At 44.0% G+C, this 12,687-nt stretch overlaps 1 protein-coding gene across 12 annotated transcripts in view; it reads left to right on the forward strand.

The window, feature by feature from the left end:
- Positions 1-865: 865 nt before the first annotated feature.
- The window catches only part of COL13A1 (collagen type XIII alpha 1 chain), a 646,904-nt gene continuing 635,082 nt past the window's right edge, over positions 866-12,687 (forward strand). For all 12 annotated transcript variants that reach the window (XM_033940521.1, XM_033940520.1, XM_033940522.1 and 9 more), the window contains exon 1: positions 866-1,585. In XM_033940521.1, coding sequence (XP_033796412.1) covers positions 1,283-1,585 — 303 coding nt within the window. In that variant the 5' untranslated portion in view covers positions 866-1,282. The remainder of the gene's footprint in view (positions 1,586-12,687) is intronic.

The raw sequence follows: 12,687 nt of genomic DNA on the forward strand, positions 1-12,687 counted from the left end.
TATGAGATTAAATTATATATTAATGATGACGAACACTACCAGCAAATTCTCATATTTTCATCACAAATTATAATAAAACCATTCATGTAAATGATAGAACTGTTTTTCTGTTTTTACAATCTTAATTAATGCATTTGAAATCTATGTGTGTGTTATTTTTGCAGATTCTCATTGGAACATTAGTCCAGTTGGCGCTTTTCCACACAATTCTTTCCAGGCCGGATAAAATCATATCGCGGGCCGTACTTTGGAGACCCCCCTGGTCTAGAGAATTGTCATATGAAAGATTGAGGACATCTATCTGACCTGCTTTATTGAGAAACAGGGGAGAAGAGTGAAGCACAGGGACCATTGACAGGGATCAGCAAGTGAGAGACAGCATAAGCAGTGCTGAAAGAAGTTAGTGCTAAAGCAGTTTAAACTGAATTGTTTCCTCTCAACAAAGCTTCTTCAGTCCAGTGGTTTCAAATCCAGCAGCTCCATGTAGGACCCCCCACCCCTCCCCCCTAGTAATTCGACTACTCCACGAGAATCACGACTTAGAAAGAAAGAAATCCCATTTGCAGTATCTTAACGAAAAAGTGTGACTGCTGTTTTTACAGTCTCTTCCTGAAGCTATAAATAATCCTAAGCAGTGTCACATCAAAGGAGAGGGTTAGCTCATGAGAGGTGCTTTGAGGGCTGGTGGGGACAGGGGTTAGGCAGAGAGGGATGTTTCACAGTCCGATCCCACCCAAATACTTTGCATATATAAATAAATCGTTGCATAAGGAGAGAGAGGGAGGGAGGAGGTTGCACTGGGGGGGGGGGGGGGGGGGAAATACGGCTCGTTCATCTGATCCCTGCCGTTCAAAGTGGCAGAGAGAGGAGAGAGCCAGCAGCCTGTGTCATGTTTCAAAGCAGTGAGGCTCAGCTATAGTGAAGCTCCAGAGCAGCTGAAAAATCACACCTCCGTGATGGGGATTTTCATGTACAATTTACCAAAGAACTGAAACGTAATAAAACGAAAAGAAAGAGGGGTAAACTATCAAAGTTTCCCCCCAACTTTTTGGATACGTTCGTTTCCTAAAAAAAAAAAAAAGTAACTTTTTCTTCTTTCTCCTCACATCAATTGCATTTTTTTTTTTTTTTGAGGGAGCACCTTTTGGCGAGATGCATTAAGATTTCCCGCTTGAAATCTTGCGTGTTCTGGATTGTGCTTCTTGGACTAGGATCGTGATTTATTATATTTATTTATTTATTTATGTATTTATTGCTCCTTTTGGGGGACTAAAAGGGAAGAATGGAGGAGGAAAAGGGCTGTAAAGATGCTGGCCCTGGTGCCTTATGGAGGGGGTGTGGAACTGCCCTCGGGACAAAGGCTGGAGAGAGGTGCAGAGGGTGCCCTGGACTGCTGAGCTTTGGGTTTGTGGTGGTGGCTCTGCTTTCTCTGGCTCTCAGCCTCTTGGGCCACGTTAGGACTTCGAACCTACAGTCCAGGGTTTCGCATTTGGAAGAGGAAAGATACATTCAGCTCTCTGCTTTGCTCTCAGCCGACCAAATGGAGACAGCTATTTTGGGAAGAGTTGACCAACTGCTAGAAGAGGTATGTGAATCGTGTGTGTGTGTGTGGTGTTCATATGCATTATGCATTTACATAGGCACTTGGGAGCCAACTTTTCAAAATTATTGGGGGGGTGCTGAACCAAATGAAAACTACATCTCCCTGGACACCGTTAAGGAGTTTGTTCAATGTCGGGGGTGCTCAAGCACCCACAGAGCTGGCTCCAATGCATAGGCAGAAATATATGGCGATATGCATTTGCCGCATTTCGTTTTCGTCATGTGCATGCATTTAATGTATTTATTTAATGACTGGAAAGGTTCTAGTCACTTTCGCAAGCAGGTACATAGCAGTATATAAATATCGTGACATCACCTCATTTGTGAAAGTTCTGCCACAGTACATAAACTTTTCTGTCTTTCAGGTGAACCTGTCATTTACCCCCCTCCCCCTCCTTTTACCTAACCGCAATTGTGGTTTTTAGCGCAGGCCGGCACGCTGAATGCTCTGCGCTGCTCCCGACGCTCATAGGAACTCTATGAGTATCGGGAGCAGCGCAGAGCAATCAGCGCACTAGCCTGTGCTAAAAAGTGTTATTGTGGTTTTGTAAAAAAAAAAAAAAAAAAAGGGGGGGGGTTGTTATTTCTGTTCCCTGTTGTTTTGGGGGTAATAAGACGCAAAGTTGCAGTCTAGAATTTGTAGGAAAAAAGAACGTGAATATGTAAATTTACACCTTATAGGGAAAATTTCTAAGACATCATTTAGGTGCTCACTTGGGCTCTTCTAAAATTGCCTGTGACATAAAGCATGTCAGTATAACAATTGTTGTGGTTGTCCGGGTCTTGCCACTTCTGAATAATTACAACTGATGTTTCAGCCATCGGTGGTGCGGCTTTCTTCAGAGAACATGTCAGTATACGAGGGGCCTCTGAAAAGTTCTCAGCCCAACCAAGAAGAGAATGATGTGGAGCCACGAAACTTACAAGTTATTCCACACTTTTCATTTCAATGAGGCAAATGAATCTAGCAAATAGGCAGAAGTATAGGGAAACCAAGCCATTGTGACATCACCAATGAAGCTGGCTCTTGGGCACCGTTGGAATGAGACATTATGACATCACAATACGAGGGGCCGCTGAAAAGTTCTCAGCCCAACCAAGAAGAGAATGATGTGGAGCCATGAAACTTACAAGTTATTCCACTCTTTTCTTGACACTTTTCATTTCATATCACTGAGACGAAAAGTGTCAAGAAAAGAGTGGAATAACTTGTAAGTTCCATGGCTCCACATCATTCTCGTCATGGCTGGGCTGAGAACTTTTCAGCGGCCCCTGCACACAGACCATGGAGGAGACTGTGGCATAGCTTGTTAGAGCTACAGCCTCAACTCCCAGAGGTTGTGGGTTCAAACCCCATGCTGCTCCCTGTGACCCTGGGCAAGTCACTTAATCCTCCACTGCCCCAGGTACATTAGATAGACTGTGAGCCCACTGGGATAGACAGGGAAAATGCTTGACCTCACCACTTTCCTTGATCTCACCGACTACAAAACTTCAACCGACGACACTCGCTGGGAACAAGTCCCTTGGTCCGATCACTTCTTAGGGACTACCTGCCTCCCCATTTTCATGTCCCATCTTGACTCCCCACCCCACCCCTCTCATTCCATAACCTTTCGCAAAAAAACCTCGAGCAATCTATTCTGGTCCAAATTCCTCAACCAACTCTCCTCCAACCCTAGACCTACAGACCCCGAATCCCATTGGCGCAACTGGACTGCCCTCTCCGAGTCCACCTACCACTCCCTTGCTCCAATATCCACTAAAACCATCTCCTACCCCCGAAAGGCCCCCTGGTACTTACCTCTTCACAGAGAACTGAAACAGAAATGTCGCGCTCTAGAGCGAAAATGGAAAAAATCCAAATCCCCCTCTGATAGACAGACCTGGAGGATCAATATTAAACTTTACAATTCTACACTAAAAAAAGCCAGGAAAAACTTCTTCGGAGACAAGATCTCTAGATCCAACAACCAGATCAGTGCGCTGTTCAACATCTGGCGCTCCCTAACTACAAAAAAGGACCCATCTGTGCTCCCACCGTCTCTATCAGCCGATGCCCTCGCAAATTTCTTTAATGAAAAGGTTACCACCCTAAGATCCTCCTTCCCACCCACAGTCTCCTACAATTCCCTGACCTCTACTGACCTCAACCCTACCTTACCTATATCCACCCCCATTCCCGCCGACAGATCTTGGACCGCCTTCGAGCCTGTTTCCGAATCGCAAGTCTCCAAACTCTGCCTCAAACTAAAAACCTGCAAGTGCACTCTGGATCCTTTCCCCTCCTATCTATTAGAGAATATCCCTACACAGGCCATCGCTTCCCTCACCGAACTCATAAACTCTGCCCTAACATCGGGCCTTTTCTCCCCCAACATGGGACACATTTCATTGACTCCTCTACTGAAAAAGGCCGAACTTGACCCCTCCATGCCATCAAACTACCGCCCCATAGCAAATATCCCTCTCCTAACCAAGTTATTAGAATCCATCATATCCACCCAACTCTCATTCTACCTAGAAAGATTCTCTATTCTCCTACCCCACCAATTCGGCTTCAGACCCAACTTTAGCACCGAATCCCTCTTGGCCTCACTAATCTCTAAGGTGCAACATCTCCATTCTCGCAACAAATTTGCTGTTCTCCTACAATTTGACCTCTCCGCAGCCTTTGATGTCGTCCACCACGACATCCTAATCTTCCAACTCTCCGAAATAGGCATAAGCTCCACAGTCCTAGATTGGTTCTCGAAATTCTTACGCTTCCGCTCCTACACCGTTAACACAAACGGTACCTCTTCCCCCCCCTGGAAGCCAAAATGTGGAGTCCCGCAAGGCTCACCCCTCTCCCCTATCCTTTTCAACATCTACATGTCCTCTTTGAAACTCTTCCATCTATCCCCCCTAGAAACTCTCTACTCCTACGCTGATGACATCCTCATCCTCCTCGAGACCGACTCAAACCTCTCAAACCTTGCTGATAACATATCCACATGTATAACGAATCTCCAATCCTGGGCCCAATCTGTACAAATGAAACTGAATGAGTCCAAAACAAAACTACTTTGGCTCGGCCCAATTTTAGATCATTTACCCACCTCCATCCCACTACCATCCGGCCCCACTCTTCAGCTTGAATTTTCAAGCAAAGTCCTAGGCATTGTCATAGACTCCTCTCTCTCCTTCAATGATCACCTCAACTCCTTGGTAAAAAAATGCTTCTTTAGCCTTCATATGCTGAGGAGAGTGAGATCCTGCTTTCATCATTCTCACTTCACCGTTCTCGTTCAATCTACCATCCTCTCTAGACTGGATTACTGTAATTCCATCTACATAAGCCTAACTAAGAAAAACCTCCATAGACTTCAGCTAATTCAGAACGCCGCGGCCAAGCTTATTTTCGCAAAAGGCAAGTTCGATCACGTCTCCCCACTCCTCTCCAAGCTTCACTGGCTCCCAGTATACTCCAGAGTCCTCTATAAATGTGCCTGCTTAGTCTTCAAGATCCTACATGGCGTCCTCCCTCCCGTTATCCCACTCCTTTGGAACTCCTCAAACCCACACCCTACTAGACCCTCACAAAAACTGAAACTGTCTTTCCCCTCTATAAAAGGTATATCCCGCGCAGGAAAACTTGGAACATCCCTCCTCTTTAGAACCACAGAACTCTGGAACAACCTCACACCCCCGCTCAGAAATTCAAGCTCCTTCCAATCCTTCCGCAAACACTTGAAAACTTGGCTCTTCTCAAAAATCTAATTACTTCCCGTTCTCTAGCAACCGGTCCCTCTCTATCTTCTTAGTCCCTCTCCTTTATCCCTTCATTGTAGTTCCTTTCCTCTTAACTTCTGTAAACCGTGCCGAGCTCTGCGCTTGCGGAGATGGCGCGGTATACAAACCTAAGATTTAGTTTAGTTTAGTTTAGCTTGAAGTTCCTATAAGTAAACCACTTTGAGTGTGGTTGTGAAACTACAAAGACATAGCAATTCTATAACTCGGTACCTCAACATAGGCACTACAATGGAGCACACAAAGGCACAGATTCTATAAAAGTTGCCAAAAGTTAGGCACCTAGATCAGTGCACCTAGCCGATCTAGGCACTTAATTATTTTTAAAAAAACTTAATTGGTGCAGATAACAAGCAATTAGCACCTCATAACTGGCTTAAATTAAAATTAATTGGACAATAGGCAACTAGATTGGTAGGTGTCTAGCGCTTTCAGAAAGATGCCTAGTCCATGCCGCTTACCAAAAACTAGGCATGGTTAGGGGTGGATCATGGGCGTGTCTTTTATATAGGTACCTGTTTTGTACTTAAGTGCAGGTCGGTGCCTAACTTAGAGCTTGCCCCGATTCGGGCAGGTCCGATGAATTAACAAAACTCCAATATGCAGATGGGGGCGATCGGAGGAACGCTCCAATCTGCCTGCCCGGATCGCTCTATAGCGATCCCAGCGCATGTGCAGACCATCTATAGATGGTCTGCACATGCGCTGGACCTCTGGGCCCGGCATAGATTTTTTTTGTTGTTGTTCTTTTTTTTTTTTTTTTTGGAGCCTGTGGTTTTAACCCGCTTCGGGATAAAACAACAGACTTGCACTACGGGGAAGGGTGGGAGAGTCGGGGTAGTCATACAGGCGTGTTTGGGAAGGAGATATGAAGGAGATCAGCCAGGGCTGGTGGCGAGAAATGCAGCCCTGATTTTAACCTGCGGGTTAAGACCATGGGTTAAAAACATGGGCTCGCAGCGGGGCATGGCCGAAGAGAGCAGGGCGGCATGGTGGAATAGGGCAGAGAAGTAAGGGGTGAAGAGAGCAGGGCATGGCGGAAGAGAGGAGAACGGCAGAGAGCTGGGCACTCTTTGGATAGTTTCAGGGCTGCAGGGCTGGGATTTCAGGCAGGGAGCAGAGAGCAGGACAGTTGGAAAGGTGGTGAGCGACTGGTCCCCAGCAGTTGCTTCTTTTGATCGGCCAGCCCAGTTGGTGTTCCTGAAGTTTTCTTATGTGAATCACTTCCTTCCTATATTTGCATGCAATTCCCCCTCATTTGCATGTGCAGATCAGATCGGGCAGGAATTGGATCGGGCGTAAGGTTAGTGGATGGGAGCGGGGTCGCAAAGTGATCGCAAACCGATCAGTACACGATCGGTTTGCTTTGTGAATCTAGCCCTTAAGCACATATGACCCTGGGCAAGTCACTTAATCCTCCAGAGCCCCAGGTACATTAGAGAGATTGTGAGCCCGCCGGGACAGATAGGGAAAATGCTTGAGTACCTGATTGTAAAACCGCTTAGAAAACCTTGATAGGCGGTATATAAAATCCTAATAAACTTAAACTTAAACATATATTTAAGAAAACTCGGGCACAAAAAGGGTGCACTTAAGGTTCAGACACCTACCCCTAAGTCTACTTTAGGAGCCACTAGGCATGATTCTATAAATGGTGCCTAATTTAAGACTGATCTGTGCTATGCGCAGTGTTCCTCGGCACCTATGTTTTAAGTGCCATTTAAAGAATCAGGCCTTGGTGCCAATTCTATAATGCGATTTAGGCATCCGACAAGAGAGCTAAGTTCAGAATGAGATTGACCATTGATAGGGTGAATACTGTATCACACGTGCAAATAGGGTTGTCAGTGTTTTCAGTCATGGGTGTTAAGCTTTGGAATGGTTTGAGCGGGCAAATGCGTTTGTGAAGATTGGGGTATTCTGTGCATTATGTTTTGGAACAGTTGATTGCATGATGTATGTTTTTATATTTTGTATGTCAATTGTACACTGCTTTGGTTTAAAGCGGTATATACATTTTTAAATACATAAATAAGCTGCTATAAAATACTAGTGCAAATACAAAATTTAGATGCACCCACTTACGAAGGATCAGTGGCTAGTGTAAGCTGGTGTACCTGAGTGCGCTATACAACATGCCCGACTAATAGTATTCTATAAGTTGCATCCATCACATGGTGACACCCCACAGTCTGCCCATGTTCCACCCGTATGTATGCCCCTCACACTTACATATTAACCTACGGATTCTATAAACAGTGCTCAAATGTCGGAGCCAAAAATTACATGTGATCCTGTGATCTGCATGCAAATAAATTCATTTTAATAAGCTGTTCACAATCAATAATTGGCTAAGAATCAATTATTGATGTTAACTGGCTCTAATTTGGATCTGTGCTTGGATCTTTCCGAGTGCAATTTTATAAAAACCTGCACCATAATCCTCTCGCGTGCAACCCAAAAGGGGGCATGGCTGTGGTAGGGGCATGGGGGGCAGATTAGGGGGCATTCCAAAGAATTATGTGCAGTATTATGGAATATGGGGGTTGCATACCCAAGTTGTGTACCTGGATTTACACCAAGTTTCAGCTGTTGTAAGCCCTTGCGCCCAAAGTTGGATGCTGGAATACACCCTAAGGGGCTGATTATGTATAGGACACCGGTCTCAGCAGCTGCCTAAGAAGCGGCTAAGAATTGCACACTGGCGTCCTATACAGAATTGCATCTGTCTTTAAAAACAGACGCCTTACCCCCTGATTCTATAACCAGTGTCCATGTCACTGGCACTGGTTATAGAACTGTGCCTGCCTGACCAAGGAATCCCTTGCTATTACCAAGGAATCCCTTGCTATTACCCAAATACTTTGCATATATAAATAAATTGTTGCATAAGGAGAGAGAGGGAGGGAGGAGGTTGCACTGGGGGGGGGGGGGGGGGGGAAATACGGCTCGTTCATCTGATCCCTAGATCAGCAAGGGAATCAATGATCAGCTGAGCCAGCAGGCCTCCCCGAAGCCATGGGAATGTGCATCCCTCCTTCTGATTTCGTAGTATGTGTTGGGGGGGCGGTCCACCTGCCACAGCCGGCTCAGCTGATCACAGCAGGGGTATTTTCCCTCTGATCAGCTGAGCTGGCAGGACTTCCCAAAGCTGCGGCTTCGGGGAGGCCTGTCGGCTCAGCTAATTGCGGATTCCCTTGCGACAATCAGCTCAGCCAGCTGCGTCTACTTTTAACTTTAGAAATGTAGGCCAGTGTTTTGATGGCCTACATTTCAGGTGTGTGTCGCGACCCTAGGGAGACGCCTAGGGCCGCTTAAGCTCACCCAAAGACACTGCCGGTCAAAACCACATCCAAGCCCAGTCTTGGGCGAGCTTGTGTCCCAAATCATTTCCCTAGACCCGCAACAAACACCTAAAATGTAGACATTCCATTAAAAAACAACAACTTGTAAACCGATTGGCTGCCAGACGGCGGTAGGATGCCTACTGCCACCAACAATCGGGACGCCTGTTTATAGAATCTATCCCCTAGGGTCCTGATTCTATAAAAAGTGCCTGCCGTTAGGCACCTGGATCAGCACGCCTAGTCGATCTAGACACCTAACTTAATTTTTTAATTGGCTCAATTGGCGCTGTTAATTTAACAGAGCCAATTAAAAACCAATTTCAAAAAATAAATTTTGGGTAGGTGCATAACTCGGTAGGTGCAATGTAGGCGTCTACACTGAGGTGCCGGCCTGAAAGGTTGGCTTGGTTAGGGGCGCTGTTTGAGTGTGGATTGAGTTAGGTCCTAATATTTTATGCCCTGAAAACCCTGACATAATATACCAACGCCTAAGTTTCTGATGCCCTAACTCGAATAAAACACTGCTAGGCATGATTCTATAAATGGCGCCTAACTTTGTGGTTGAGGCTGTTTCCATATGCACCTACTGATTTAGATGCTGTTCATAGCATCTGGCCCTAAATGTTGTTCTATAAAAAGCCTGAAGCACCCTTAATAAAAAAGTGCTAGGCGTGAATTTTTCAAGCACCTATTTTTTGGTACCATTTACTGAGTATGGCCCTAAGTGACGTGGGGGAAGGGGCAAAAAGATGTGCGGGCAGTCTGCTAGTCCCAGAAGAATGGAAGATGAGAGAGTGGACACGTTGATAGTTAAATTCCTTTACTGCAGATGATCACATAAAAAGGTACCCCACATGGCCAACATGTTTCGCCCAACGGGGCTGCTTCAGGTATGGTATAAGTACTAACAACCCACTAAATTAATATGAACATACAAAAAAAACCCATAAATTAAATCCATTCCTAAGTGGCATTTGTGCATCCTTTATACAGTGACTCTCAAACATTTTTTTTTTAGCTCTGACACACTAAGTGGATCAAATGTTTTTTTGCGGCACATTATAATTGAAATTATAAAATTGCAAAACCAATAAAAATTAAATCTGAGAGTTATTTAAAGTCATGTAGGTTATATATAGGTAATTGTAATGATGGTGAAACTAACTCCCTTCTTTACAAAGCCAACGCTCCGAGAATTCCTATGAATGTCCAAGATGTTTCTGCCGTGGCTGGCACTATAAACTCTAGTGTGTAGGTCGAATAGAATTGCTTAGCAATGCAATTGATCTGCTTGTTTTTAAGTGCAAATTAACTCAAAACGTGGCTTGATAGTCGACAAGCAAACTTGCATTTCATCATTCATCATCTGTAGTCGTTCTCTCTTTTTTTTTTCAATTTAATTTCTGTGAGAGCTGAAAATCCAAGTTCACAAAGATAAGAAGATCTAAACGGTAACAAAGCCTTGATTGCCCTTTGGTCATACACGTCCAGGGCGGGTTGGAATGTATTTTTCAATTCTCAATTTGAGTGTAGTTCTTCGATATAATTATCGGTGGGGGGGGGGGGGGTTGGGTGATAATCTTTTTGTCATAGATTATAATTATAATTGTATTTAAGTGCTTTTATAGAATTATATGATTGTATTTTATTTTGTACTTACGGCTTTAAAATGAATAAAGAAATTTTAAAAACCCCCAAAAAAACAAAGCCTTGATTGCGTTGTTGCTCACGTTAGGATAACTACTGCATAAAAAATAAAAATAAAATTACTTGCCATTAGTTTCCAAGGACCAATCATGTCAAAGAATAATACTCATCTGGGCGGTTGTATCCTTACGCACATAGACTCTCATAACATTGACAGACTCTTGCATACACAATTTACATGTCATCTATTCTTGTGTATACTTATGAAGGGAATTTTTAAAAATAAAGTAAAATTCTGGAATCTCTCATGGCACACCCAGAATCTCTTCAGGACACACCCCAGCCTTTAGGGGAGAACAGCCCTTAAGGGGGGTGCAGGCCTTCAGGGGAGGGGGCCCTGGTGTAGAAGTACACAGAGGGAGGGAGGGAAGGGGGTTCAAAGATACATGCATATGCCAGATTTTTTTGGGGGGGAAGAAATAATGGGTCTTAAAACAGAGGAGAGGGAGAGAGATGGTGGACAATGGGATTTAGGGAGGGAAGGAACAGAAAGGGAGAGAATTTGGATACAAGGGATGGTGTAGAGGGGGGGGGATAGAGATACTGGATAGGAGGGTACTTGGGAAGAGAATGGGAGAGATGGTGAACCCTGGGGTGGTGAGAAAGGAGGGAGAGATGCAGGATGAAAGGGTAGTTAAGAAAAGGAGAGATGGTGGATCTGGGGATGGTGGGGTCCATCGCTGCAGCTGCGGGGATGGAGACAAAAAAAAGAACGATGCTAGACCTCTGGGGAAGTTAAGGGAAACAGAAGGGGAGGACATAGATGGAAGATGAATTGTTAGCATGGAGAAAGAAGGAGACCCTGATCAGAAGACAACCAGAGCCTGGGACCAACATGATTTGAACAATGACCAGACAACAAAAGGTAGAAAAATAATTTTATTTTTTGTTTTGTGATTACAATGTGTCAGATTTGAAATCTGTATCCTGCTAGAGCTGGTGTTAGACCGTGAACATGAGCTAGGATTTAACAGAGAGAGGAAAAGTATTTTTTGTTTGTTTATTTTGTTTACACCACAACACCAGTGTGGGTAGGAAAAGGCAAAGGGGTGAAGAGGCTATAAAATAAACCCACCAAGATGTTTGAAAAAAAGCACCCAATTGGACAGGAAAATCGAATTGAATTGAATCAAATCGAAAAATCGATTCAATAGGCTGAATCGAATCAAAATTTTTTTTTTCCTGAATCGGGCAGCACTAGTGCCTAGTGATTGCTCTTCTCAGCAAGCACTAGGCACAGTTCCTCCACCCTTTTACCGGCAATTCTCTGCATACATAGCACACATATAATTTGCATGCTATTATGCTGAGCATCGCTAGTAAAAGAAAACTTGCTCCCACCACAGTATTTTTACCTTGGTGGTGGAGCTTTGTGTATCTGGGTCTTAGGCACTTAGAATTCCTTGTTTCTATTGTGGTGGGGAATGGCTGCAATCATCTAGATGAAAATTCTCCCAAATTTTATTTTTATTTTTCTCATCTCCCCATTCGTATTCCAGTGAATCGCTTGTCTTTTTTTTTTTTATCGTTAGATTTATGGTCGCATTTTATCGGCGATATTAGAGTATCCAGCCCTGAGATGGAATGGAAAAAAAAAACCAGAGGGGGGAGAGCCCAGTCTAGTTGTGAATAAAGGCTAATAGCAAGCCCTCATTTCTCTCTGAAACCTCTATCAAATTGAAGTTTTGAGAGCATATGAAAATGTTTTGTCTACTATATGTCTCTATTAAGCGGTTAGAAGCTGGAAGTCCCAGAGCAGGCTCATAAATGCAGCCCTGCAAGCTGGATTTTATACCGTAACTTGTACCTCCCGATGAGTACTTGGCACTTAGAATCTATTGTGCACACGCATGCTTTACAGAACTGTGAAATGTAGCATTCCTGTTTTATGATATTAACTGGCATACAGAAAATCTGTGATATTTAGTCCAGCTGAAGTGCTATGTAAATTAATGGTCATTTGGGTGAATAGGTGACTGGCCAGCAAGGAGTTATTTTTTTCAAATGGTGATTCTGGCATATGGCTTGTGATGACTAACTTCAGCCTATAACTTCTAAAATAACATTTTGTTTGATTTTTGCTCTGTTAACTGGCATTTAGTAAGTAGAAATAGGCGGTAAGCCTAGAGCATGATGAAGAAGTAAAAACAAAATGTATTTTAGTAACAGGGCTAGGAAATGAGTACAAATCAGCCACACTTAATGACAGGAGAAAATATGCAGCAGCTTTTGAACAGCC

This window comes from Geotrypetes seraphini, chromosome 4, assembly GCF_902459505.1.
Source record: "Geotrypetes seraphini chromosome 4, aGeoSer1.1, whole genome shotgun sequence".
In the NCBI taxonomy this organism is placed as follows: Eukaryota; Metazoa; Chordata; class Amphibia; order Gymnophiona; family Dermophiidae; genus Geotrypetes; species Geotrypetes seraphini.